The sequence below is a fragment of the Equus quagga genome, unplaced genomic scaffold, assembly GCF_021613505.1.
Source record: "Equus quagga isolate Etosha38 unplaced genomic scaffold, UCLA_HA_Equagga_1.0 268.1_RagTag, whole genome shotgun sequence".
Classification (NCBI taxonomy): Eukaryota; Metazoa; Chordata; class Mammalia; order Perissodactyla; family Equidae; genus Equus; species Equus quagga.
In genome coordinates, this window is record NW_025799869.1 from 2436279 (window position 1) to 2462842 (window position 26564).

Below are 26564 nucleotides of genomic sequence, written 5' to 3' on the forward strand. Positions count from 1 at the left end.
GAAAAATGAAGACTTGTGGGCTAATTTCAAGATTAGCAGCTTATAACTCCTTTTGGAGTAAAGCCTTTCAGCGCTGGAAAGTGAGTTCGAGAAGCCAGCCTGTGATCGCCTGGAAGCTGGTCCAGTGCATTTCAGGAGAGAGACGTTGTTGAACTGCGAGTCCGGTCTTGCATCCTCCTCCAGGGGACATGGCTTGTGACTGGTCTTCTAAGAGAATGAACCCTTCTCCCCTCCCTGGGGTGGGCTGGTGTCCTTGCTCTGGGGCGTCCCCTCAGGACCCAGGGTGGAGATTCTAACTCCACCTTCCCACCTGGCAGGGAGCACCTGTGCCAGAAGGCTGCGCTGCAGAGCTGGGGTCCCTGGCTCCCCACTGCCTCATGCGATTCCCTCGACCCCACTGTGAGGTCCTGGTCATGCTTTCTTGTCTCAGCAAAGCAATCTTCACTTCTTCAGGCCCCGAGTCCAGCAGGACCAGCCTCCTGTAGGTGACTTCTGGACCCTCGTCCCACCTCCACTCTCTCCAGAACCCCAGGGAAGGGCAGTTGGCGGGGTCTTCTGGGGACCTGCTTTTCAGACCCTGTGAGGACGTGTCTGCAGTACCAGCAAGTCCTCCCTGTGACCCAGAGGCCCAGGGTGCCCTCACCCACATTCCTCTGCCATCTCCTTGGGACCTGCAGGTGAGCCAAGTGGGGCCAGGCCATCCCTGCAGTCTGCATGCTAGGCGCCTCCTGAGCGTGCACCGGGAGGGGGACGGGCACCTCAGAGACTTGGACACCGAGCCTGCCCTCGTGGGACCTTTGTCTTGTGTGAATAGTGCATCCCCAGGCTGCTCCTGGGAGAGTGCACACAGCTGTTCCTGTGGTGGCCTGGGGAGCAGAGCCTGGCACTGCGGGCAAGGAAGGGTCCATATGGGACATGGAGAGCAGGCTCCACACAAGGGTCCCTCAACCTCGGCATCGTTGGCATTTGGGACTGGGTCATGCTTTGTTGTGGGGGCTGTTTGTGTATTTTAGGGTGTTTAGCAGACCCCTGATTCTACTCAGTAGACGTCCCTGCAACATTGTGAGAACCCGAGCTGTCTTCGTACTTTGCCCAACATCCCTGGGTTAAATCCACTGCTCTGCCCTGGTCTGCACTCCTTGGCGCTAAATTCTGCTTCATCATAAAGTCATGCGTGCGCGCTCGCTGGAGACAGCTTAGAAGGCGAAGCGCGAGAACGGGAAGAGGAAGTTTTCCCTTGGTCTTTCATGTATTTGCAATCACACTTCATGCAAAGTTTTTTTTTTAAACGTGATACTAAGTAACCAGGTCCTTATGTTAATTTTATGCTGTGTGCGAATATTATCTCCAGGTTAACCCCCTAATCTCGCCGCTCCTTCTCAATGGGAGTTCACCCACCCTTCATGTCTGACGGGGCTGAGTGAGAAGCAAGTGACCACGTCTCGGGAATCGAGAGTCATCTCGTGCCTACTTAGTAGCGGAACATTTTGTGTGCTTGGCTAAATTCTCGTTTTCATCTGAACACGGCTCTCTCGTCTGAACCCAACATTATTGTGTGTAAGAGAGTAGCCCCTGGTCCTCCAAGGTGTGTGCCTAAGTCTGCGTGGTCTGTGGCTTCTCCGCCTCGGTTGGTTTACATCTGAGGCAGCGCGTCTGACACGCGGCCAGACGCCCACAAAGCTTTTCCTGGCCGCGGAGCACAGGATGTGCTGACGGGCGTCCCACGGGAAGAATATTAACATTTAGGTTTGAAAGGGCCTTAGCTCAATTATTTATAGCCTCAGGCAGGAGTTCTATCCTCATGGGCATAAAAACACATCGAAAAATGATGATGCATTTGACAGGAAACACTGAAGGTTTAATTACACCCAGAATGAAGGAAGAGATTAAAGTTCACTTGAGTCTCAGGCGGTCGGTCCAGGGCCCGTGGTGTAGGCTGTAGGAGGAGGACTGGCCGCCCCCAGGCCCTGGTGATGGAGCACACAGTCCGTGGGGTCTGGCTCTGACTTCAGTGGTTGGTTTTTGGCTTCAACTTAATTGCTACTTTTTTTTATTGTGGTAAAATATACATAACATAAAACCTACCGTTTGAATCATTTTTACGTGTCCAGTTCAGTGGAATTAAGTACATTCACGCTGTTGTATAACCATCACCATCTCCAGAACTTTTTCATCTTCCCAAACTGAGACTCTGCCCCCATTAAACACTCCCTCCTCATTCCCCTCCCCCAGCCGCTGGTGCCCACCATCCTACTGTCTGTCTCTATAAATCTGACTACTCTAGGGATCTCATATATGTGAAATCGTATGGTATTTGTCCTTTTGACTGCCTTATTTCGCTGAAAATAATGTCCTCAAGGTTCATCCATGTTGTAGCAGGTGTCGGAATTTCCTTCCTTTTTAAGGCTGAATAGTATTCCATTGTATGTATGTACCACATTTTCTTTATCCATTCCTCTGCTCAACGGGCACTTGGGTTGCCTCCACCTTTTGGCTGTTGTGAATAATTCTGCTATGAATGTGGGTGCACAAATACCTGTTTGAGTCCCTGCTTTCAATTCTTTTGAGTCTATACCCAGAAATGGAATTGCTGGATCGTATGGTCTTCCCATGTTTAATTTTAGGGGGAGCGGCCACACCATTTCCCACAGCAGCTGCATTGTTTTACATTCCCACCAACAGTGCACAAGGGGTCCTATTTCTCCACATCCTTGCCAGCACTTACTGTTTTCTGTTTTCTTGGTTTTTGTCATCCCAGTGGGCTGACGTGGTATCTCACTGCGGCTTTATCAGGAATGATCCTTTGCCCTTGTCCAGTGCTTCGTGTGTTTATCCCTGAGTCCCTTCGCATGTGAGTTCACAGCGATCTCCTCATAGGGAATGGAGAGTTTGCTCTTGACTCTAATGCCAGGTGACCCAGACTGAACTCATCATCTTTCTTCCAGTGCACAGGGCTGATGCTGCAAACCGGCTCCACTCCCCACCCCGACCTCCAGCTGTGTGAGCTCAGACAGGCCGCTGGACCTCTCTGGTGTTAGGGTCTCACCCATAAAATGGGAATCATAACGATTCCCACCATATTCAAAGATTGAGCCCTCAAAGTCGTAGAACAGGGCCAGACACACAGTAAATGCTCTGTAAACGCTAGTTGTGGCTATTACTATTACTTTTACGATCTTCCTACCTTGTCAATGCTGTAGCCCAGTCACCAGGCACAGAATCATAATTTTCAGATTGTGTGTGCACTTCTTGGAAATGCCTCTCGGGTCCCCTCCTTCCTCCCATCCCCCTCAGCCTTCCTCCCGGGATGTTCACCACGGGGATTCATTTTCACGTCAGTCCACTAGGGAGTTGCCCAGTTGTTCCTTAAAAAATGCCATATTCCTGTTCCAGAATCACTTTCATCATGCTTATCTCTAGCTTCGAAAGCTACGATGGCTCCTAATGACCTGGCAGATCACTTCCCAATCTTTCCAGCTAGTTTTCTTGTTTTTATTTTTATTCTTGTTTTTGTTTTTAAGAATGAATTTGTTGAGTATAACATAGGTCTGGTAGAGTGCACAAGTCTTTCGTGTCTGGCTCACTAGAATTTTCCATAAGCCTGCACCAAGTCCAGTCACTCAGATCAAGACTTAGACCATTTCCGGGCCCCAGGAGGCCCTCCCCAGCCAGCGGACCCCACCGGTTCTTGACGGTCTCGTAAGTGGGGGGATACAGGGACCCCACGCCTGCCTTCTTCCTTTCCCTCGTCCTTGTGTCTGCTGACTCTGTTCGTGCCGTTGCCTGCCCCACCGGTCTGTTCTTTTTCACTCTGAGTTGTGCCCGGTGACTATGATACCACAAGGCCGCTGTGCACGCTCTGTCGCGTCTTCCGGGGAGCGTGCGCACATTCTCTTGGATATATGCTGTGGAGTGCGTTGGTGGGTCAAAGGGTAGGCCAAGCTTCTTGTTTCATTTAAAAATATTTTTTGTGACTATAAATTTTCCCTTAACTTCACTGAGGTCTGATTTACATAAATAAAATCCACCCATTTTAAGCGTACAGTTTGATGAACGTTGGCAATTACATAGCCATTTGATGACCACCACAGAGAAGATCTGGAACGTTCCTAGTCCTCCCTCTAAATTTCCTGTGCCTTTTGCAGTTGATAGCCATCCCCAAATCCGCCCCAGGCAACCGTCGTACTTTCTGGCACTATCATGTTGCCTCCTCTAGAATTTCACATAAACGGAATCGTACTCAATGAGGTCTTCTGTGTCTGCCTTCTTTCATTCAGCACAATGCTTTGTGGGTCACCCGTAGGGTCGTGTGTCATTGCTGATAAGGATGCAAAATGGCACAGCACTTTGGAAAACAGCTGGACAGTTTTTAATAAAGTTAAATATAAATTTACCATACCACCCAGGGATAAAAACATATGCCCACCATATGTCAGTGTCCGTAGCAGCAATTCCTAAGAGACCCGAGCTAGAAACAGCCCAGGCGTCAACCAGCCAGTGAACAGATGGACAGATGCTGTGTGTCCAGGCTGGAAGTACCACTCGGCAATAAAGAATGAATTACGGATGCATGTGCCAACACGGACTAATTTCTTGTTCTGTTTTTAAAATGTTATTTCTTTTTTAAAATTTAATTAAGACAATGGATGCTTATTGTAATGAATCAAACAATACAGAAGCAGAGAAAAAAAAGATAAAGTTTATTCCTGTTCCATTCACACCTACTTGAGGTGAGGTAACAGGTTATCACATCTTTTTTGCATTCATGCACACACACACACACACACACAGAGGAGCTCCCCCTCTTTTTGTTAAAAATGGGAATTGTAGCACATCCATTACTCCATAACTTGCTTTCTCCATGAACAGATCCGTTGATTTGGGTCTAACTCCTTATTTTTATATAGCTGCAAATCATATGGCTCTCTGATAGCAGTCGACTGATCTCATTGTCGTCTTGTTTTGCTGGGCGAGGGCACAGACACACGCGGCCGCCGTCTTCCGCGCTGGAGCGCTGGTCTCCGTGGCCCCGCTCGGAGGGGCTGCAGGGCCACTTCTGAAGTTCACAGCATTACGAGGAATCTGTGGAAGCGGCCGTTTCTTCACAACTGTGCAGCACTGGGTCTTAATGTCATTGATTTGACCAGTGTTATGGTCAGGACCACATTGCTGTTGCTTTCCTTTGAGCTTTTTTGTACGAGAAAGGGCCTTTCTCCCCCATCTGCCGCTGGTTTCACCCCCTTAATGGATTACCTGTAACATCATTTGCCCATTTTTCTATTGGGGTCTTTATTTCTTACCAGTTCGTCGGAGCTTTTTGCACATTTTACTTGTGTTGGCAATATTCTGCAATACAATAAAATGGTTTTTATTAGAGGGCATCTATCAGAGGTTCCTTTACGACGCACTTCTCCTGTCTCAACCGTCTCCCTCACTGTGAAATTATACTAGCAGTTTTCTGTTATTTTGTTTCCTTTACTTTTTACATTTGGATTTTTATTTCACCTGTAATAAAATAGCCAACTGTCCGCAAACAGGAGTCCCCCACTGAGTTGAAATGCCACCTTGCCGTCCGTTAGGTTCCCTTGTGTGCGGGGCTGTTCCCAGGCGCTACCTCAGGCCCCGCCGCATCTGTTTTCCTCCTGCCAGGACCCACGGCTCTGACCTTGGCGGATGTGGTCATGTTTCTGATCTGGTGGGAGATGTCACCTCTTGTTGGTCTTTCTTGTGGTTCTGAAAAATTTCTTCACAATTTTTGAACTTTCTCGTGCATTCTAACATCATATTGTTCAGCGCAAAAAGATTTCACTAGGATTACACTTATAATAGAATTAATTTAGTGTTTTGGGGAGATTCACATTTGATCATATTATTATGTCTTTGTGTCTGGGATGTGGCGTGAGTTTCCATTTATCTGGATCTTGCTTTGTCTTTCAGTGACATTCTGTGCTTGTCCCCACGTGGGCTGTGTCCCCTTGCTACCCCTGCCCCGTGTCTTGCACAGTTTTGGCCTTGATATGTGTGGGGCTCCCCACCCTTCACCCTGACATTTCCATTTCCATGTGTTCACCACTATTAGGGGGAAGAGATGCTTGTTTCTCACCTCATTACAAAACCCTCATCTTAGTTCCTAATAGTTTTTCCCCCTCATGTCTCTTCCACAACGTAATCTCTGCCAGCGTTCATGACACTACTTATGTGGATTTCTTGCCTGTTTTCTTGATTCCCAGTCATGGGTCCTGTTCAAGGGCATCCCTCTGTCCCCTGTAGCTGCCCCCAGGCACCTCCTGATCCACTTGGTCCTGCCCTCCCTTCTCACCATTTCTGCATCTCTCCTTCCCTCCCCTTGCCCAAACCTCCCCAGCCTTCAAGGCCCCATGCACCTTGCCTGCTGGGGAAGACTTCTCCATCAGGGATGCAGAAACGGGGCAGGTGTGGCCTTGCCCACCCCGGGCTTGGAACCCCTCAACAGAGAGCCAGCCAAAACTGATGGGGCGTCAGTGTGCACTCAGGTGCGACTGCTGCCCCCCACCCCCATCCTGTGCTCGCAGGCCTGAGATCCAAGGCCTTTGCATGTCACATAACGTGGGTGTGGTCCTGCCTCCTCAGCACTCCACACAGTTGGTCTCAACTTCTCTGTCGGCCCTGAGCCTATTACCAGACCAAACGTGGGTCCCTCCTTGGGAGCTAAATCAAACTGCACCAGAAGTAGTTGTTTCACAAAGTAGAATTTTTATTTGCAGCATGCAGCAGAGGAAAAATGGAGACCATAGGGAATAATTTCACAAAGCTGTGGCCTCCCGAGCACAGGGAGGTGAGCATCTTTATTCGGGGTAGGGAATGAATGTTCAAGGGGGAGCTTTCAGCATCGTGTGTAGAGATGGGCACAGACTGGCACGTGCATGGTTGGAAATCATGCTTCTACATACACTGCATGACCTAAACTTGTCTGCTTCACCCCTCTGCAAGGAGGGGGATCCATACTGTTAGTGAGTGCAAGTTATTTTAGTACAACCCTCTGCCCATCTGTGCAGCCGTCAGTCTTGTGGTTGCAGGCTGGGCTGGTCTGGGCCGTTTCAGAGCAGCTGGGTCCAGGGCGGTTGTCGCCTGGAGCTTCTTCCTGCAACACAGCTGGAAACCACGTAAGCTCAAGGCCCCAAGGTGTCAGATAAAGAAATGCTTGCGCCTTGCCGGAAGACGAGAGAATTAGGTCAAACACAGAGGTTAGAGTTTAGGCAGACAAGGAGGCGGGTTAGGGTCCCTGTCTAGTGACAAGCCCACTCAGCAGGGGCTGGCTCTTCTGCTTGTCGGTCCCCCTGCCCACAGGGTCTGGGCTGCTCTGTGCACATTCCACCCCCCGAGATGGATGGCTGGCCCGGGCCCACCCCAGCGCAGGGCTGGCTTCACATTCCTGGCCGACCTGCTTGGCCTCCCAGTGCCTCTGGAGGACAGTGAAGTAGACAGGAACATGATGCCTCCTCACCTGGGTCTTGTCAGCTAAGTGAGATGCTGTGTCCGCAGGTCCTGCCCTGATCCGGCCCGTCAGCGCTGGCTGCAGCCCATCACGTGTGTTTGTAGGATTGTGTGAGGACCCAACAATGTGCTTGCGTGGCTTTGATCACACGGCAAGAGTTTTGAACGTTCCCGTGAGAGGAGCTCCAGGGCTGTGCCCGGCATCGCCAGCAGCACTGGGCGGCCCGGCCCCCAGAGCAGTGCTGCCCTGGTCTTTGTGGGCTGTGGTGACAGGGCGAGATCCCACACCCGAGGCTGGGTGCCCAGGCCGGACAAGTGCCCTCATTCCCATGTGATGGTGGGGGTGCCTGCTTCCTCGCTCCTGGGGTGCTGATAGCAGTGGGGCCCCTGGGGCACCATGTGCATTGGATGGGTGAGAGGTCTGGCCTCCTGCCATGGCCCTAAGGAGACTCGGGCTGGGAAAGGCCTGGCCTTGAGCCCGAAGGATCTAATTCAGGTGTGGACTCTTCTGACGTGATGTCATTCTGGGAAAAGTTAAGTACCTCCTCTGAGCTTAATTCCTCTTGTCTTAGTTCATTTTTTCCCAGACAGGAAGGCTGGTGCCCACATCTCAGGGTGCTGGCTCAGGGAGATGCGGGGTGAGAGGACACTCAGCAGAGGCCAGCTGTCCCTCCCCTCGGGGTGCTGGCTGACCATGGCGTGTGTGAGTGTGTGCACATGAGTGTGAATGTGTGAGTGTGTGAGCTCCCCTCTTGAGCTCAGAGTCCTTGTTCTCGGGGAGCCTGCAGACGCCCCTCTGGGCCCCGAACCCCCGAGCTGTGCGGCCCTGCCCTGTGGACGAGGATGACCTTCACACACAGCAGCCGCCCACAGGTCACTCCGCAAGTTTACCCCCTGTCGTCTGATGTTCCCCTCAGCCCCCACTCGGCCCTCTTGCCCGTCCTCCTCTGCAACTTCAGTCAGAGGGACTTTTCTTCACAGTCCATGGAAGCTGACCAATACGGAGAGAAAGCCAGGCCTGAGGACGGAGAAGGACGCTCTCCGCCCAGGCAGCCTCTCACGACCAGACCTTGTCCGGTGCCGGGAAAGGGAGCGCTGTCTTGTCTAATAACCACCGCTGGACTGTGTGCCTCCCCGCTCCTTCTCCGCAGGGACGCGGGGACCCCGTTCACGTCTGTGGAGGAGGCAGGCCGGCGTTTTCTCTCTTGCCTTGCAGGCGTGTTCTCACGGAAAGGCACTGTCCACAGGACTCCTGGGGGCTGCCTGGAGCCCGGGACCCCTGGCCCTTTGTGGGCGTGCCTGGCGCTGACCTGCGCTCCTCCAGACTCGCCTCTGCTGGCTGTCAGCCGGCTCTTCCCCTCCCACACAGCCTGCATCTCAGTGTCCTCCCGGCCTTTTCCCACAGGGCCTGGCGATCCTCCTTCGGACTGATGACGTTGTAGCCTCTCTGATATTGAACATATTTTTGAAGAAAACAGACCCATTGTGTCCGTGGAGTATTTCTGTCTGGGGGTTTGTACTTTGACCTTGTCATGGTTCCGTGTGGCTCGTCTTCTGGAGTTAGTTTCTATACTACTCTGTGGTTGTCTAATTGTTAATAAAACGATGACAGCAGGAAGGACATTTTTGGACCAGCGATGTGGACCGCCGAGAGAGGGGACAGCGTGTGGAGCCACCGCTCTCCCTCTCTCCTCTGACGGCGAGGCTCCCTGGGGATCCTCCCCCCTGCCCCAGCAGCTGCCTGGAGGGTGGGAAGGGGAGCTGGCTGAGTCGGCCCCCAGGAGAAGGAAGGCGGGCCGGCTGATGGCCCCCAAGTTGCTGTGAGGCCGCGTGAGTTCCACTCCGGTCCCTCCCCCACGTGCCGCGTGATGTCGGCGGTGTTTGCCAGGATGCGTCTCAGAGTATCTCCACTTAGCTCCTCCTAACACGGAGGCCAGTGCTGGAGATGCTTGTGCTGAGGGGAGCTGCTCTCCTGCCTCAGGAATCGGGAATATGGTTTTGCCTCCTTGGGGAGAGAGCCTCTGGCGTTTGCTGTGCGCATTGACAACCATTTTCCTGTTACTTGTTTGGCTTTGTCGAAGTCTCCTAGATTGGAAAACAGGATAGTTAGTTTTAATTCTGGTTCTACCATTGACCTCCTGAAGTTTTGAGGGTTTGTGCGACACAGCCAAGAATGTCTGGAGCCACTGGATGCACGCACATGTGTCGGCGTGTGTGCACGGGTATGCGTGTGCACACGGAGCACGTGGAGGAGAGGAGCACGAGATATCATCCCCACAGCCCTTAACACAGTCTCTGCACATAAGGATAAAAATAAAACTGTTAATACATATCCAAAAATGGACCGTTCTGTAGCTTATGCTTACACATGAATCTACTTATTTTCCTATAATTTTCTAGAGACCATATGTTTCTTGGGACCATATGTCTGTAAATGAATCAGATTATGGTCAATGTGAATGTAGTCGTGCCTGGAGCCAGAACAAGCTACCAGGACTTCATAGTTCTGTCTGTCTGTCTGTCTCTGTCTCTCCCTCTATGTATACATGTGTGTATATGCATATGTATGTAATTATGTGTATGTAATCATCTTTAGGATGAGTTCATGTGCCTCCACCAGTTAAAGCTCTTCTTCCAGTCCAGAAGCAAGATGCATACTTGCAGCTTTGACTTCAACACTGATGACAATCACATTGATGGTCGTTGTGCTTGCCCCATGCCAGGCACCGTCGATGCTGAGAGGCTTTGTGGACGTACAGGTGGTCTTCTTTGATCCTTGGTGAATGCTGAGGAGTAGGTCTGATTGCTCCTCCCTCACACAGACTGAGCTCAGGTGGGCGCAGAATTTACCCAGGTGGCCCTAACGCCTGCCCTGTTAGGGCTGGGGATCCCCAGGAAGGAAGGAAGGCGTGTGTCTGTCCTCCCCAGGGCTGCAGGTGTAGGCACACGGGAGGCGGATCTGTAACCAAAGTCTTGAGGATGGATGGAGCCCGCATCCCTATTTGGGAAAGTCAATGCGTGTCTTTGGGAGATGGGTCCAGACCTCCCTTCCATGGGTTTGAACCCGCGAAAGGCTGTGTGCAGCTGACTTCCACAGAGCAAAGGCTTGCGCCACCCGCCTGCTAGCCAGCCCGTCATCCTCTACCCAGAGTGCCCTATGTGACCTGGGCTCCTGGCAGTTTGCTGATTGGGTGATAAACAATAAACGATAAACAATAATCTGTACAGAAGAGGCAGGACACAAGAACAGGACTTTGAGCTTCTTGGGGCAGCACGTCGTAGGCAGGTAAGTGCACAGGGAACTGGCGGAAGGTAAGGGCTAGTAACAAGGCTTGTTGTGCAGATTCCTCTGGAGCGTCTCAGGGCTGGTCAGGGCCTTGGATTGTCTCCCATGATAAACTTCTGTCCTTCCTGGTGGAAAGCGGAGGCAGACGCCTTTACAAATTTATGTCCTGCTTTTAGGCAAATAGGGGAAGGGCAGAGAGCTTTTCTGGTATCTTCTTCTCTACTGTTTCTCACTTGCCTTCAGCTCAAAATAATCCTCATGTCAAAGTGGCCTATTTGTCATGCTCTGATCCCCTTCACCACGTGTCTCTCCTGTCTGTTTCTTCATGAAGTCAATCGCAATTTGCCGTTACAAGCGGTTGTCTGTTGCCCTCTCCCATGAGTGCAGAAATCACCCAGATGTCCTTGTTTCTACGGTTTTAGTCTGTAAAATGTGTGCACGTGTGTGGGGAGGTCAGGCGGGCAGCAATGTGATGGATGAGTAGGGAGAAAGATGGTGCTACGTGATTTCAAAGGATCCAGTTCTAAAATCGTATATTCCAACGAAAAAGCTATGAAATGTGAAGGTGCTGGCTGTAACGATGAGAAATTTATCCTGAATAGGGCAAGATGGTGAAGTCGTGAGGAAGTGAGGGCCAGCACTCAGGGCTGGCTTACTTTCAGATGACCGCAGAGGTGCCAAATATTCCATTTTCATATTAGCCGTGCTCTGAGGTCATCGTTTGGCATATTGAAATGGGGTTGTACTGAGCAGAATGTTAAGACGCAATCTCTATTATTAAAAACAGGGCAAAATTGCTACCTGAGACTCAAACTAGGATTAAATGGAATTACACAAAGCTAAATAATGATTGCTAAATGAACAAATTGAAGCCACACTGCTCATGAAAATGCGCTGTGCTAAATAGTAAGGGGGAACAATGAGAATTGTTACATTTGAAATTAGGCTTTGGAGTTAAAGGAAATTTCAGTCATCTAAATATTGCAATTATTATTATTATGTCACATTTCTATTTCAAACAGAAATGGATACCGACAGCCTGGTTGGAATGAGAATTCACACCCGCGTTATCATATGAACATTACAAACAGATTTATGTCAGTGATGAAGAAAAAGCATTTTTCTGAAAAGTAGCTTGATTTGGAAACCTCTTTGGGGATACTAAGGCTGGCTCACAGGGGGTTCCTAGGACTTTTCTTGAGTCCATGAGCTCTGAGAAATTTCTGGAATTTCTTGAATTTTCAAATCTTTTTTTGTGAGGAATATTCACCCTGAGCTAACATCCGTTACCAATCTTCCTCTTTTTCTTTTTCCTTCGCTTGAGGAAGATTAGCCCTGAGCTAACATCTGTGCCAGTCTTCCTCTATTTTGTATGTGGGATGCTGCCGCAGTGTGGCTTGATGAGTGGAGCTGGTCCCTGCCTGGGATCTGAGCTCGGGAACCTGGGCCGCTGAAGTGGAATGCATGGGACTGTAACCTCTTGGCCACAGGGCCGGCCCCCTAAATTTGCAAATTTTGAGGACAGAAGGTTGAGTCTCTGAATTTGCCCTGAGATGCCTGCATGCCTTGCTGGGGGAGGACTTATTTGATAAAATGGGTTTATTATTTGCAATGTTTTTGTCACAATCTCTCTCTCTCTTTTTTGGCTTATAAGCAGCAGAAGTTATTGCTTACAGTTTTGGAGGCCGGAAGTCTGAGATTGGTGTGCCAGCATGGCTGGGCGAGCCCTCTTAGGGAAGTGAAAAAATAGTTTAAGCACAATCTCATTCTCAATACTCATTTGCCGTTCCCAATCCCTCTCGCAGAAGTGGCACATGAGTAGGTTTGTGACTGGACAAGATCAGACATGATGGCGTAACCAATGATTACGTAGCTTAGACATTTGACATATCCTTTTGGAAAACTGCCACACAAGACTGATTTTTTTTATCTTCCATGACAGTGGATGGGAAAAGAAATAGGATGCTTATTAGGGTGTTTAAGGAATGGCTTACGGGAGACTGTCCACCGTGTCATGTCTTTCCAGCCTGCTGGGCCCCCAGAGATTCAGCTGCTTTGCTCAGCTAAATAGACCACTTTACATAACAAGCACGGTGCAGAGATGTGTTGAACTTTTTTTTAATTAAACGGGTCAAAGACAGATACTGAGGTTTATATAGTTCTCTAAAGAGACAGCTTGACCTTCTTCAATAAGGAATTTACTTCTAGGAAGTACTTTGATGATCATTTTGATAGAACCACGGTTGGACTATTATCGTAAAGTAAATGACTAGGCATAAACATCAAAAACATTTATTTCTTTTGCATAAACTTCTCCTGAGTCATGGGGATTCACAGTCTGCAGTTTTCTGGCATCTGAACTTTTGGAAGAGCCTCTCTTCCTCTGCTCTCTACAGCGAATTGAATGGCAAATGTGAAGCTTATCCTCACTGCCTCTCACCTAATTTGATGAGGCCATATTTCTCTTAAAAGCATTGCATTGTGTTGGTAATTATTTTTCTAGATGATGGAAAATAATTTCAAGATGTATGCGGCTGAGACAGCTTGTGGACTGTTTCTGGAGACCCCTTATCTTCCTTATTATTCCGCGTGTCTGCAGATCACTGTTTGATTATTTTTTCTATGTTCTCTTATTATTTTGTCCTTCCCCATGCGGGAGCTGGGGAGCCACCCAGCTCCTTTCTGGGCTCCTGACTCTGGAGCCACCTTCAGCTATCTCCTGTCATTTCCCACTGAGGCCAAGTCCCGAAGGTGAGCCATTTCCCTTCAAAGAGCCCGCCCCACTGTGTCCTCTGTGCCCCAGCCCGAGCCTCCAGCATCTGGACCAGGCCGGCCATCCCTGCCCTGGGGCTCTCCTGCCCCCTGCAGACCCATGGGTCAGCCCCTCCGCAGCTGGTCCTCCATTCCTCCCCCTCCATACCTGGGACACCCTTGCCTCCTTTCGGTGCCCAGTACGTCATAGCCACTCAACAAACATCTCTCTGTGGGACCATCCTGCACAGAACCTCGTTTCGGGCTCATGTGTACGCCCCTGGGGCTCCTCTCCTCCTCCTTCACCCTCTTGATTTTATGATATTTACTAACTGCAGGAGCTGGGACTAACACTCAGATGACCAAATTTCTCTTAATTACATCCTGACTCCCTTCAGAAGGATCCTCGTCGATAGCAGGCTTGGTTAGGCTTGGCCTTGTGCCATGACCATGGACACGAAGACAACCTCCAGAACACCATATTTCAGGGTGTGGATTTTCTGAAATGGAATCCTAACTGAACGTGAAAACAACGAGTGTTGCCTTGATACATATCACACCGTCAGGATACAACCCCAGCCGCAGAAAGAACTAGGCTCTGCCAGTCCCGTCCAAGGGTTAGGAGGGTTCATACTTTCTTAGTTTCGTTTTCTAGAGAAGAAATCGGATGCAGCCTGAACTGGCACGTCTGCATTCTGTGCTGAAATGATGGTGGTTCTTTTCCCTGGGACGTGCACGTGGGGAGTCCCCGAGTTAAGTTGTCCTGACTGACGTGACCAAATGGTGCCTCTTCCTGTCCTCTTCAGGGAAGCCATCAGCCGCGTTTGCGAAGCCGTCCCTGGCACCAAGGGAGCCTTCAGGAAGAGAAAGGTAGGTCCTCTCGGCTCTCGGCTCGCTGCGTCTCCTCCACTTCTCCACTCCTCTGTCACCTCCCAGCATCTTCCATCCCATGACTGTTCAGTTTCCTTGCTCCGGGGCCTGGCTCTCATCCCTTTCTTTTTCTTTTGCTGGGGGAACCAAAAGAGGACAACTCGCATTGGCTCCTGTCACTTTCAAAAACAGAAAGAGCTTAGATTCCCTCCCTCTGCCACGTGGTTGACAGAACAGTTAGCTCTTGCTGTCCACCCAAAGAGACCCCTGGTTAGTCACCGTGGGCCTGAACCCAAAGACGACGATAGTGACAAACACGTCAACAGGGCTGGGCGTTCTCCTAAGCCTTGTGGACGCTAACTCGCTCCATCAGAGCATCTCTCCCTGGTAGACACCCCCATGGGGTGCTGGTCACAGTCGAACAACCGGCTCTTGGGGGTGGGGGCAGGGGACTGGGAGACACCAGATTTGTGGTATTTGCCAGTTTCTGTGGCACAAATACTTCCGCCAGGGCCGACTCCAGGCTCTAACGTGATGCCCCTAAAACGAGGTGGGGAAGGCTGTGCGGCAGCACGTGGCTGTGTAGCACGTCCAGGTACCACAGATGCAACGAGCCTGAACAACGCAGACAATAGCTAACGTAGCAAAAATTAGGAAGGGGTGAGTTTTGAGTATTTACTATTGGTTTTTAAATATAATTTATTTAATTGTAAGTTTACGTAATTTTTAATAGTAGCTGTTTTTAACGGCCAGCTCATAAAATTCCTAAAAACTTAATAGTTGTCCCTTATGAGCTGGTGCCAGCCAGCTCCGGAACACTGTTGGGTATCCCCCCATTTTACAGATGATAAAAACTGAGGCACAGAGATGAGAACCCCCAATGTGAGGAGGTGAGGGGGCTGAGCTCCAGCCCAGACGCCTGGCTCCAGGGCCTGCCATTCAGCCCACGTACTTGACCTTTCTGTCCTGGAGGTGGTTGGACCAGAAGGAAAAAAAAGCAGGTTAAGAGAAAGCTCAGAAAACTCTTCATTCGAGTGTCTAGTAAACACATCACCGAACCCCCACGCTCAGGCTCTTCTAAGCCTGGACCACCGGTGGGGGAGCATCCCTCTGGGTCCCCCAGTCTGTCCTGAGGCTGAGGTTAGGAGCAGGGTTGGGCTTGTCTCTGCGGCTCCCAGGGCTGCCCGTCGATTCTGTCTTCGTAGCTTGGGGACGTTCATGAACCCGCAGGGCAACTGGGTTTCAGGCAGAGAACTCTGGGTGAAGGCGCAGGTGTGAGGCCCATGGTCTGGTCGGCCCTCAGGGGACACAGGGAACCAATAAGGCTCCAGATTCTTGAATACAGGGTGGGGGCAGGTCTCTGAGAACAGAGACAGCGAACCTCCTCTTTCAGAGCCAAGTGGAACCCGACCAGCAAGTTTTGGGGTACCCTCACGGTTAGTCCTCCTGGTGAAGGTGGTGGAAACAATGCCGATTTCTGGGCTCCACCCCAGGTGCACGTCATCAGAATTTCCTGGGGAGTAGGCATCTCTATTTTTAAATAGCTCAGGCAGGACATTCAAAAACAGCACATGTCTGTTAAGAGATGGTGTTGATTGACGTATCACAAGGTGCATGTTCTCATCTGAGGCGGAGGGACAGCAATGGACAGAGGGAGACAGGTGTTGGCAGTGCCCATCCAGGTCCTCGGGGAGAAGGTGCCTGGCTGGAAAAGGCAGCCCATTGGTATCTGGACCAAGGACATTTCTGGGGCTGATGGATGCACCAGTTAGAGCCGAACCGAGTCTGTCCATCCTTGTGCTGGCTCCAGGCCCGTCGGATTCTAATTGGACTATCCACATGAACACTGACCTGGGAGGATGTTCCGCCAAAGGGTTTGTGTTCCATCCCTTCATCAATGAGCATTCTCATGGCTCTGTGGGGTTGCTCCCCAGCCCTGTGAGCTGGTCCATTTTCGTGTGGCCCTGAGCAGTTTGATTCTTGGTGGGTTGAAACCCGTTTCTGAGTCTGCAGAGCTGTGGACCCTGACCTGCGGCACCTTCCCCAGGTTTACGAGCGACCCCATGAGACACAGCCCACCATGAGCTGCCTGGAACACGGACACCTCTGACTTTCCCTCGAGGGGGCTCATCTCGGTGTGCGCATATTAGCTGTTTTACAGTTTGCATATTGTGTATTCTAGAATTTGTGTGTTGGTGTCGGGTCCCACCGCCAAGCTCATTCCTGGCACAATTGTCTTCACATGTTTAATGCGGGGAGAATGCAGAGGTTTGGGTTGTGGCCTGCAGAGAGGCCCCAACAGTGTGGCCCCAGAGAATGGAAAGCTAACTTAACACGGCTTATTTCACAGCCTCCGAGCAAAGTGCTCTCCAGCATCCTGGGCAAGAGCAACCTCCAGTTTGCAGGAATGAGCATCTCTCTGACCATCTCCACCGCCAGCCTCAACCTGCGGACGCCCGACTCGAAGCAGGTCTGTAGGCGCTTGGCCCCTGCCCTGCCCAGAGCCCCCCACATGACGGCTGTTCCAGGCTGCCCGCTTCCAGCTTGTCCCCGTGGAGTGCATTTGTGTAAAATCCTCACTTGGCTATAAACTTTGGCCACTTCCAAGGGTCGCCAACCGAATGATAGATGGAATTGGTGCTCCTTAATTCTGCTATAAATTACCTTTTTTTTTTGAGGATAATGCATGAAGTCATTGGTTTACTTGCAATGTAAAAAGAGGCGTACGCACGTGCAAAAGTCTCCTCGTAATGTTCTGGCCTTTATTTTGTTTTCTTTTATGCCATATTTCATTAGTTCCACAGCCCACATCTTATTTTCACGTTCTGTCGTCTTTGAAATGGACGGCACGTCATGGTTTAACGGACAGTGTTTTTTCTTTCTTAGCGGGTCATTATTTTGGAGCCTCCCACAGCTGGTAGTGTCGTAGGGTCGATGCAACGTGATGGATCTGTGGCATGTCCAGTGTGGGAAGAGTTCCTTGCTGACCGAGGTGGTCAGTGACAACATTTACTGAGGCTAATTCTGTTTAGGATGGTTTGGTTCCTCTGCAGTGTCTGTCTTTTAGGTTTCTCTGATCGTTAGTACCTTCAGCTGGAAAAATGGGTATAAGAGTAGCTGTCCTGTGTACCAGCAGGGCCGTTCTGAGAGCTGAGGGAGGTGAAAATGCTCATAAACCACAAAGGGACTGTGGAGTGTAAACTTCCTTCGCCCGCCCTGCTCAGCCTGGGGCTGAGACTTCCTGCACCTGAGCTGGGAATCCGATGTGTCTACTCAGGAAAGATGGCAATCCACAGACCTCTGAGCGACACCCTTTCTGACTCTGGCAGTGTGCTCCCGGGTTTGCCCAGGGTTACCTTCTTGTTGCTGTAGATGTTCATGGTTATTGATTTCCATGTTCCCAGGTAAGCAAGCAGCATCCTCAGCTTCATTTCTTCCTCCGTCCCCTCCGGAGCTGTTGAATCAATTCTGGATCCAGTGTAGACACAAGAGGCAATGTCCCGCCTTTGTTGTGACATACCGGATGCCACTTCCCACCACATTCCTTCGTCCTCACTCGACTGAAGGATAATCCCTGTATTTCTCGTTGGCCCTTCTAAGGGATGGGTTAAGCAGTCATTTAGGTGGTGGATGAAGGATGCTCGACAGGCTTAGCCTCTGCTGGAGCCGTCTGGAGCCTGAGCCCCCTGGCGGCTTGGGTTGTACAGGCCCATGCCCCCGCAAGGGAGCTAACAGAGCTGGGCCCCTCAACTCTGTGCTCACACGTGCGTATCCGTTCTTGTCCAGTGTGACTTTGCACCTTTCATTTCTAGGAATCCTCACACTGTAGCCCCCAATTCTATGGAATATATCTCCTAATTCCACACCTTAAAAAAAAAAAGGAGAAGCCGATTCAGAAAGAGTGGAAAGGGTGAGACACCAGATTGGCTGTCTCCATCCTGGGCTTTGGGGCTGACTGGGTGTGTCCAGGTCTCATCGTCCTGCCCTTGGTTTGAGGGGATGGGAGTGAGGGCTGAGCTCAGGGGCACTGGGGAGGCCAGCTCAGACGACACGAGCACAGTCTGAGGAGGATTTGGCGGGAGTCTGGCTGAGCTTGGGGCCTGGCTGTTGCAAATGAGGACCAAGCCCTCCTGGATACTCCCTTCCCAACGAAGAGAGAGCAGAACGACAGCGCCCATGTCCCTCTGCAGAGCTCTCAAGGAGAAGGAACGAAATACAGCACCCTCAGAGCAAAGGCACATGCTCTCACTTAATCAGCTCTGATTTCTTACTCCCCTTTGCAATGTCTGTCTTACCAGAAAGCCTGAAATACGGTCACACAGTAGTGGTCACGCATCGTGTTGACCAAATCGGATTCCTGTTTTTCCGCAAATCTTAGTGTCCACTTTCATTTCCAAATGCCAGTTTTAAAGCTGCTTTTAAGCAAAAATTAAATAAGCACAAAATCCAATGAGTGAAAATGAACAGCTTTCGAAGCCACAGTTCACTGTCATTTGGGGGTGCCACGTCCTCATCGGTTTCTGGGAGCCTGCTACCCCGCAGAGAAGCAGGATTCCAGAGGGCGGCGGCTGGAGAGCAGCTGCTCGAGGCCGCGGAGCCGGGCCCACTGTTGTCGTTCATTTGTATGCTCGGGTTTTTCTGGATCCCGAGGATTTTCTCAAGTGCCAACAACTGAAGTAGGCATTTAAAAATACCTTATTTTATCTTATAATTCAGTTATAGCTTTGCTTCGACTTCTAGAGGAGCAGGGATGGAAAAATCCCTCGGCTGGTAGGTATGGCTCTGCAGATGCTGACAGCCGGCCGGCGAGGGCCCGAGAGGGCTGTGCAGACAGAAACCCAGTTGTGTTGGGATGGAGACGAGAGCGCTCTCCCCACCCCCGGAAATTTGCTCCAATGTCCTCACATTCTCTTTAAAAAGATAAAAATAGCATAGAAGACTTATGTAGCTCTTTAAATTTAGGGCAGCTTCTAATTTACTCAGCGTCTACTGAGCTCCACTGTACGCGGCAGTTTAGAACGCTAATGGAAATTTCCCATTTTAAAATTAGCTTGGAACGTCCTCGCTGGTTTTTAAATTGATAAATTACAAGAGTGCCTGAGGTGGCAGCGATTTTGAATGTTGAATGGAGGTTTTCTAGTCTATGTGACCCTGACAGGAATGGAGTGACGTGGGGACGGCCCCTCTTGCCTCCACTCTGGCTGCGGGGTCTGGATTAAAGACTTCTCGTGGCTTTGGCAACCGAAGCTGCACAGATGAAATGTTTTGGGGTGTGGGGGAGACGTTTTCCTTCTCCAAGAGGCATGGTTGTGAAGGCCCCTTGTGTTCGGTCCCAGCTCTGCGTGTTACTAGCTGTAGTGCTTTGAACAAGCCACTTGGCTCCTCGTGGCCTCAGGCTCCCCATCTGTAGGACGGGGTTACAGTAGTGCCCACATCCCTGGGCTGCTGTGAGGCCTCAGCGACCTCATTCTGGCAAAGCAGCTGGATGAGCGGCTGGCATGTGGCAAAAGGTGTTATTACTTTTATAATTGTTATTTTCACTGGGTACCAATTTTACCAATTTTCAGGAGAATTTGTTGATTCGTGTTGCCTGCCAACAAACAGTTGGTTTTCCGAGACCTGGGAAGGGTAGTAACGGCACGTCTTGTTTCTTGTTTCGGGCCCGCAGATCATAGCGAACCACCACATGCAGTCCATCTCCTTTGCCTCGGGGGGAGACCCGGTAAGTGCCCTTGGCGTTGCTTTCTCCTGCTCTGCTCAGGGATGCTCCACCGGCGTGCCTCCCAGGACACCATAAAGTTCACTGTGATGCCAACCGTTTTCTCCTGGTTTCATAAGCGCTTTTTGACTGCCCTTTTTTTAGGGGTAACCCAGGACAAGGACCTACTGTTAATTTTCATTTCATTAGCCGAAAGCTGTCAGGAATGCTGGAAGCATTGGCCTTCTCAAGGCGTTGTGAAATAGCTCCCGAGTCTTCCAGAGTGGAGGGGTGCTCTGTCTCGTGACTCTGCACGCTCTCCTCTGTTCCTGTTTTCCTAGTGGACCCCTGCTGAGGTCCTCCGTTTCTGTATTTTAAGTCTGCTGCAAGGCTATGAATTTACTTAGTCTGGTTTATTCATAAATATTTGAAACTGGCATTTTTCTCTCCAAATGTAACACTGTAGGCTTGTAATGGTTTGTTTTGCCCACAGGAAAGGAGTTGCAGAGAGAGAGAGTAGAGAATAGAATGAGAGCATTCTCTTCTTGCATGGCTCCTTTTGTGACGAGGGCGGACCCGCATGGGAACTCGCTCCCCAAGTCTGGTCAGGAATGCTCTGATACTATGTCAGGGCTGGTTTCAGGGTCACGAGAGGTGGGGCACAGGGCCACACCCACACACTCACTGCTGTCCCCTGCTGAGAGCCCGGCCCTTTGCAGGGCAGGGGGTGCAGAGGGAGGCGGGGACAACATGCCATCAGCCCTGTCCTGCATTGATGGGGACAAAAGGCTCCTCCAGGACTGTCATCACATTATTTTTCACTGGTCTGGGTAAAATTTTCACCAGTCTAGGGAAACATTTGAAAATCAGGGCAAGAGAGTGAGTTTTTCTTGGAGCTAAATATACTCAATTAAAAAAATTATTCTATGTCCTGAGAAGGTGTCCTTTTGCTGTTAAGTAGCCTTTTTATAATAAGAGGATGATGGTTTATGGGTGGGTTTCTGTTCTTGTTGTGGTCTTCCATAATCAAGCCTTCTGCGGGACGTTTCTGGAGGTCATGTCTGGACAGCCGTGCATCCTGGCCCTGATCTGTGCTGCTCCCGCACGCACGTCTCTACTCTCCCTTTGCCTGTATCTGTGTCGGGCTCCACTTAATTTGCAGTGACTGTCTACTTGCCTGCCCAGCGTGACGCTTGGAACCATAGCTTCCTAAATTTGGAAGGTAACCCAGCCTGAAAGAGAAGAGGGAGAGAGACTGCACCCCTGCACCAAGAGCTCCTTTCAGAAACTCGTCTCAGACCTCACCGTCATGAGGACATTAGGAGTGGAGATAAAAAGACCTAGAAAACAGGAAGCCAGATACTTGGCTTGTGTTAAGATTATTTTATTCTCCAGGATGCACACAGCTCTGTGAACTGTCTTCAAATTTCCCCATCATTGAAAAAAAACAGAGAAAGCATTTGGTCATTCAGTGACCCTTAAAGTAATTCATAACCTTTTATGTTTTTCTGATTTTTTCTGATACAGACAATGTCCTGATACCAGGGGACACTTTCCATTTTAACCAATCCACGGCCTATGGCATTGTGTGTGAGTTCCCATTCCAAATGTGTTTGTAACCGTTACAATTGGTAGATGTTTTAAATAAAACCAACAATTTTAGGCTCTATTCCTTCTTATGCTGCCAAGTGTGTATCTACTTATCGCTTTGTGCCTCCGTTTACCTAGTAAGAAAATGGTATTTTGAAATGTCAAATAAAATAGACTGGAAAACACTGTTAATTTCTCAAAAAAAAAAACAAGGCACACTATAATTATAATCTACTATTGTTAGCAGCATTAAAAGGCTACCAAAAGAATGCCAGGATAACGGTCAGACTCGGGAACTCTTGGGAAGTGAGAACAGAGATGGGCTCAACACAGAGCAGGTGCTTGGCAGCCCAGCTTTGGAAGTCAGTGAGCTCCCTGAGAGATATCGAGCACACTGTTCCGAACAGCAGTCCACTCCCCACGTGCTGGAAAAGGATCAATACCGGGCTCAGAAGAGCTCCGTCCTGGCTTGACCATCGACCGTCTGAGCGACAGGGACACATCACATCTCTTTCCCTACCTTCCTTCCTCGGCTTTGAGCCAGAGCAGAGCTTCTCAGGCTGGAGTAAGAATTTAAAAAGAAGGATTTCCTTGTATATGTCACTAGTGTCCACTCAAATTAATTTGTTTATCCAAATGTGTACAAAAATAAATATAGATTCTTTATGTTTATACTTTTTATTCAACAGTAAACCCCTATCACATTTGGAAGTCAGATAATGATAAACACAGTAAAGCCAACAGCATTCAAAGTAATGTTAATTTACCGTGATGGATAAAGTTCTGAAACTCTCTATCCGCTCCCAGTGTGGCTCCAGAACGGGCCGCCACGGCGCGTTCCGAATCTCGCAGGCGGTATCTCTCCACCACCGTGGGCGCCAGAGGACTCAGTCCTTCCACTAATTTCTTCTATTCAAGCAAACACTTCAGTCATACGGCACAGTGTACAAATGCGACATTAATTTGCTTCAAGCAGGGCAAAGGCATCTACTCTGACTGTCCTTTTCTAAGGCTTTAAAAACCAGGCGGCTGTAATGTTGGAAGCCCAATGCAGATCTTGGCACTGAGATGACAGGCAGAACTTGATGACACAGTGATCATTCAGACGATCCTGATATTCTTGTATTAATTTTTAAGATGATCATGGAAATAAGAACACAAAGTTAAAAAGAAATTCTTATGTCATCTCAAACACTGGAGAATATACCTGCCCAAGCGTAGGGTTCCAGGGATCTTGGTTTGGGAAACACCAGTGCTCCCTAAGGACCCTCCTGACACTGACTTCTCCTGAATCCTGGAAGAGTGGCTATGATTACAAGCTACAATCCTTACTTTGGCCAATAGCTTCGTAGTCTGACCAGAGCTTCCTTGGCGGAAATGACAGGAATCCAGGTGACTGGTTTCACTGTCTCCCACTCCCTTTCCTGGGTCAGCCTGTGACTATACTGATGGGTAGTGGCCTGAGCAGGAGGAGGAAGCGGCTAGGACGGGCTGCAGGCTGGACAGTGACCCCAGGGTGGCAGCGTGTTGTTTCAGCAGCGGCTGGAAGGCTCTCCCTGCCTGGCCTGCTCTTAGCGGGTCCAGGTGACTTCCGAGCCAGTGCGGCCTGCAGTGGGCGCTCGTAGCGGGTGCACGCCCACCCACACTCACCTTCAACTCCTCCCCTCTCTCGCCGGAGGGTTTTCTGGAGCACTTCAGAGAGAGCGGGGCCGTCTCCGCCGCCCTTGGAGAGCAACAGTGAAGGAGCGACGACAGAGCCTCACGGATGCCGAAGCAGCGGGCACGAAGCCGTAGCCTGGAGCCTCCGACGCAGCAGCATTTGGGAAACCTGTGACAACAGGGCAGGCCTGTCCCAGCTGCCCCCCGAGACTACTTTGAGTGTCGAAAATGTCAAGTTAGCAGGGAAGTCCTTTCCGCTCTCAAGAACTGAGTGCCTTTGACCTTTTAGTGTGTAGCCATCCTTTGGACATCCACTTCTGACTTTCTCACAGTGTGGCCGCCAGCCCTCCAGCAGCACCTCCTGGGAACTTGTCAGAAACGCACATGTGGGGCCCTACTCAGACCCATCCAATCCATGACCCCGGGCTGGGGCTCAGCCGTCCGTGTTTTAGCAAGCCCTGTGGGGGTCCTGACACCAGCTCAGGTTTGAAGACCGCTGTTGTAGACGGCCGACGGCACTGGTTCTCAACCTGGGTTCATGTTAGGATCATCGGAGGTGCTTTTGAAAATCCCTGATGCCTGGGCCTCACACTCAATCCAGTTGAATCAGAGCATCTGGGAGCCGGGACTCAGGCGTCAGCATTGTTAGAGCTCCTGGGGTGACCCAGCATGCGGGGAGCAGGTGCCCTTTGCATCCTGGCTGCTCAGAGTGTGGGCGAGGAGGGGCAGCATCAGCACCACATGTAAGCTGGCTGCCAAGGCAGAGCTGCGGGCCCTGCGCGGACCTGCCGAGTCAGAATCTGCGTTTCACAAGATGCCTGTGCTTGCTGCCCACGGCACAGGCTGAGAAGTGCTGTCTTCCTGGCTGTGGTCTGGGCGGCGTCTGGTTACTGAGCTGCTGTGTGTGCTGTGTGTCTGGCTGTGCCGTCTCTGGCTTGTGACGAGTAATGTGGATGTCTCGTTTTCCTTTGACAGGACACAACAGACTACGTCGCGTACGTGGCTAAGGACCCTGTCAATCGCAGAGGTGAGCAACGCCTGATCCTTGCAATGTGTCACTTGTATCCAGTGGACAGAGCACTGGCTGTTAAATGTCCCTCATGCTCTCTGCCTCCTGTATCAAAATGAGCAGGTCCCTTCTGACAGTCGAGGATAATCGAGGCTTGTGGGCATTGAGTCGGCAGCACACTGGGCCGGGTCAGGAGACGCTGGATGTCTGTGAGCTTCAAGCACACACCTGTGTCCAGACAGCTATAGCAGGTGCACGTGGCTGCACACTGCCGCTCTCACTCCCCCCAAAGGTGGCCTCGGCGACACACAGAAGACTCCACAGCCCGCCCGCCTTCCTGCCCGGCCCCAGCTCTGTGTGCATCCACTGCCCACTAAGCCACCCCGAGATGCCACCACTGCCCTGCCCAGCCCTGAAGGCCAGTGTCCAAGCTCAGGGGCTGTCCCCTGACAGCCCGCAAAGGTGCGAGGGCCTCAGATGGGGCCGGGCGGGGGATCCGAGGCATTCAGGCACTTTCCATCCTCCTGGGCCCTTACTCTGAGACCCTCCCTCCACACCCACTACCTGGTTTCTTTTGTCACTGATAAGCCAAAGCCCCACCCACTGGGTGCTGACAAGCCTGGTGGGTGGGCCGACCAGGGTGCAGTGCCCTTGAACACCAGCCAGCCACCATGCACTGTGCAACTGCAGGTTAGTCTTGACAGAAGTGACCCGTGGGGTTCATAACAACACAAGACAGCACTTTCCTCCACTACCATCGGCTTCTCTGCACCAGCCCCCCTACCCTCCGCCCCAGGTACCAGCTATTAAGATTTTCTAGTGTGCTTTGCAGAACTTTTTCATCCACATACATACACGTCTTCTCTTCCCCTTTTAAAATTTCCATACAGGTGAGATCTTAGCATTCTGTGTGCTCCCCACCCCCCAACACTGTGTCTTGGATATGTCTTCAAGACAGCCTGTGGGGTACAGCTTCACTGATCCGTGACATGGCTTGGTGTGATGAGATGGGTCCCAGGTCCACCGGCCCCAGGGGCCCTGCGTACAGACCCCTGCTTCTTTCCCACGATGTCACGGGGCTGTCCTAAAGATGTGGGGATGTGGGGTTCTGTGGTTAACATGTCAACAGACTTTGCATTGCTGCCCAGTCTGGCGGTAAAACCTTGTGTCCCCCTGAGAGGGTGTGAGGGAGATTTTCCACCAGGCTTTTGCCGCCCTAGCTAGTGAGCTGGGGGACTGTCTGTCCTTCCTTTCAGCTGAAGGTCACACAATCCTACAGAGAATGTCACTGTGATCCCAGGTGCACTGGGGTGGTCAGGGATTCCCCAGGTGAGGTGTTCTGATACAGATAACACCCCCTTTGTAACTGTCACAGTGTCACTCCTGAAGCCGAGGTGAGTGCCCACGAAGTTCCAAGGGTAGATGAGAAGAGAGCACAAAGCATCCGCTACTCTCCTTCACCACCCACGGGACCCAGGGGAGCTCAGTCCTGCTCCGTCCCCATCTCCTTTCCTACCATCTCCCCCTGCCCTCCAGCTCCACTGACCCCCGGCTCTGCCTTCAATCTGCCAAGTAAGCACCTGCCTCAGGGCTTTTGCACCTGCTGGGCCCCATGCCTGCAACATTCTCACACCAGACTTTCGCGTGCTCCCCCCTGACATCCTTGAGGCTTCTTCTCCAACGTCACTTTCCAGGATGGCCTTCCCTGGTCGTGCCGTATGTCGCCCACGCCACCGTCCTCCTCCATGCCCTTTATTTTGGTATTCCTAGGTATTTTGGTATTGTATTCTTGGTTGTGTTAGTTTCCCGGGGCCCCTGGAGCAGATTACCATAACCAGGCAGTGCGAAACAACGGAAGTCTCTTCTCTCCCAGCTCTGGAGGCCGGGGCTCTGAAATCACAGTGTCGCAGGGCCGTGCTCCCTGCAAAGGCTCTAGGGGAGGACCCTTCCTGCCTCTTCCAGCTTCTGGTGGTCCCAGGAGTCTCTTGGCTCTTGGCAACATCACTCTAGTCTGTTCTGTCTTCATGTCACCTCCGCGTCCTCTGTGTCTGTGTCTTCTCCTCTCCTGTTTCTTATAAGGACACTTGTCATTGGATTTAGGGCCACCCTAATCCAGGATGACTTCATCTCAAGATCCTTAACTACATCTGCAAAGAACCTTTTCCACAGGGTCAGAGGTCAGGATGTGAACATGTCTTTTGGGGGCCACTGTTCAACCCACGATTGTG

General features: G+C 50.9%; 1 protein-coding gene across 1 annotated transcript in view; it reads left to right on the top strand.

Annotated features, from left to right (window-relative positions):
• The window catches only part of LOC124233875 (SHC-transforming protein 3), a 116131-nt gene that overhangs the window by 57203 nt on the left and 32364 nt on the right, over positions 1-26564 (top strand). The window contains exons 3-6 of the mRNA XM_046651131.1: positions 14317-14380; positions 16731-16850; positions 20049-20102; positions 24303-24354. Coding sequence (XP_046507087.1) covers positions 14317-14380; positions 16731-16850; positions 20049-20102; positions 24303-24354 — 290 coding nt within the window. The remainder of the gene's footprint in view (positions 1-14316; positions 14381-16730; positions 16851-20048; positions 20103-24302; positions 24355-26564) is intronic.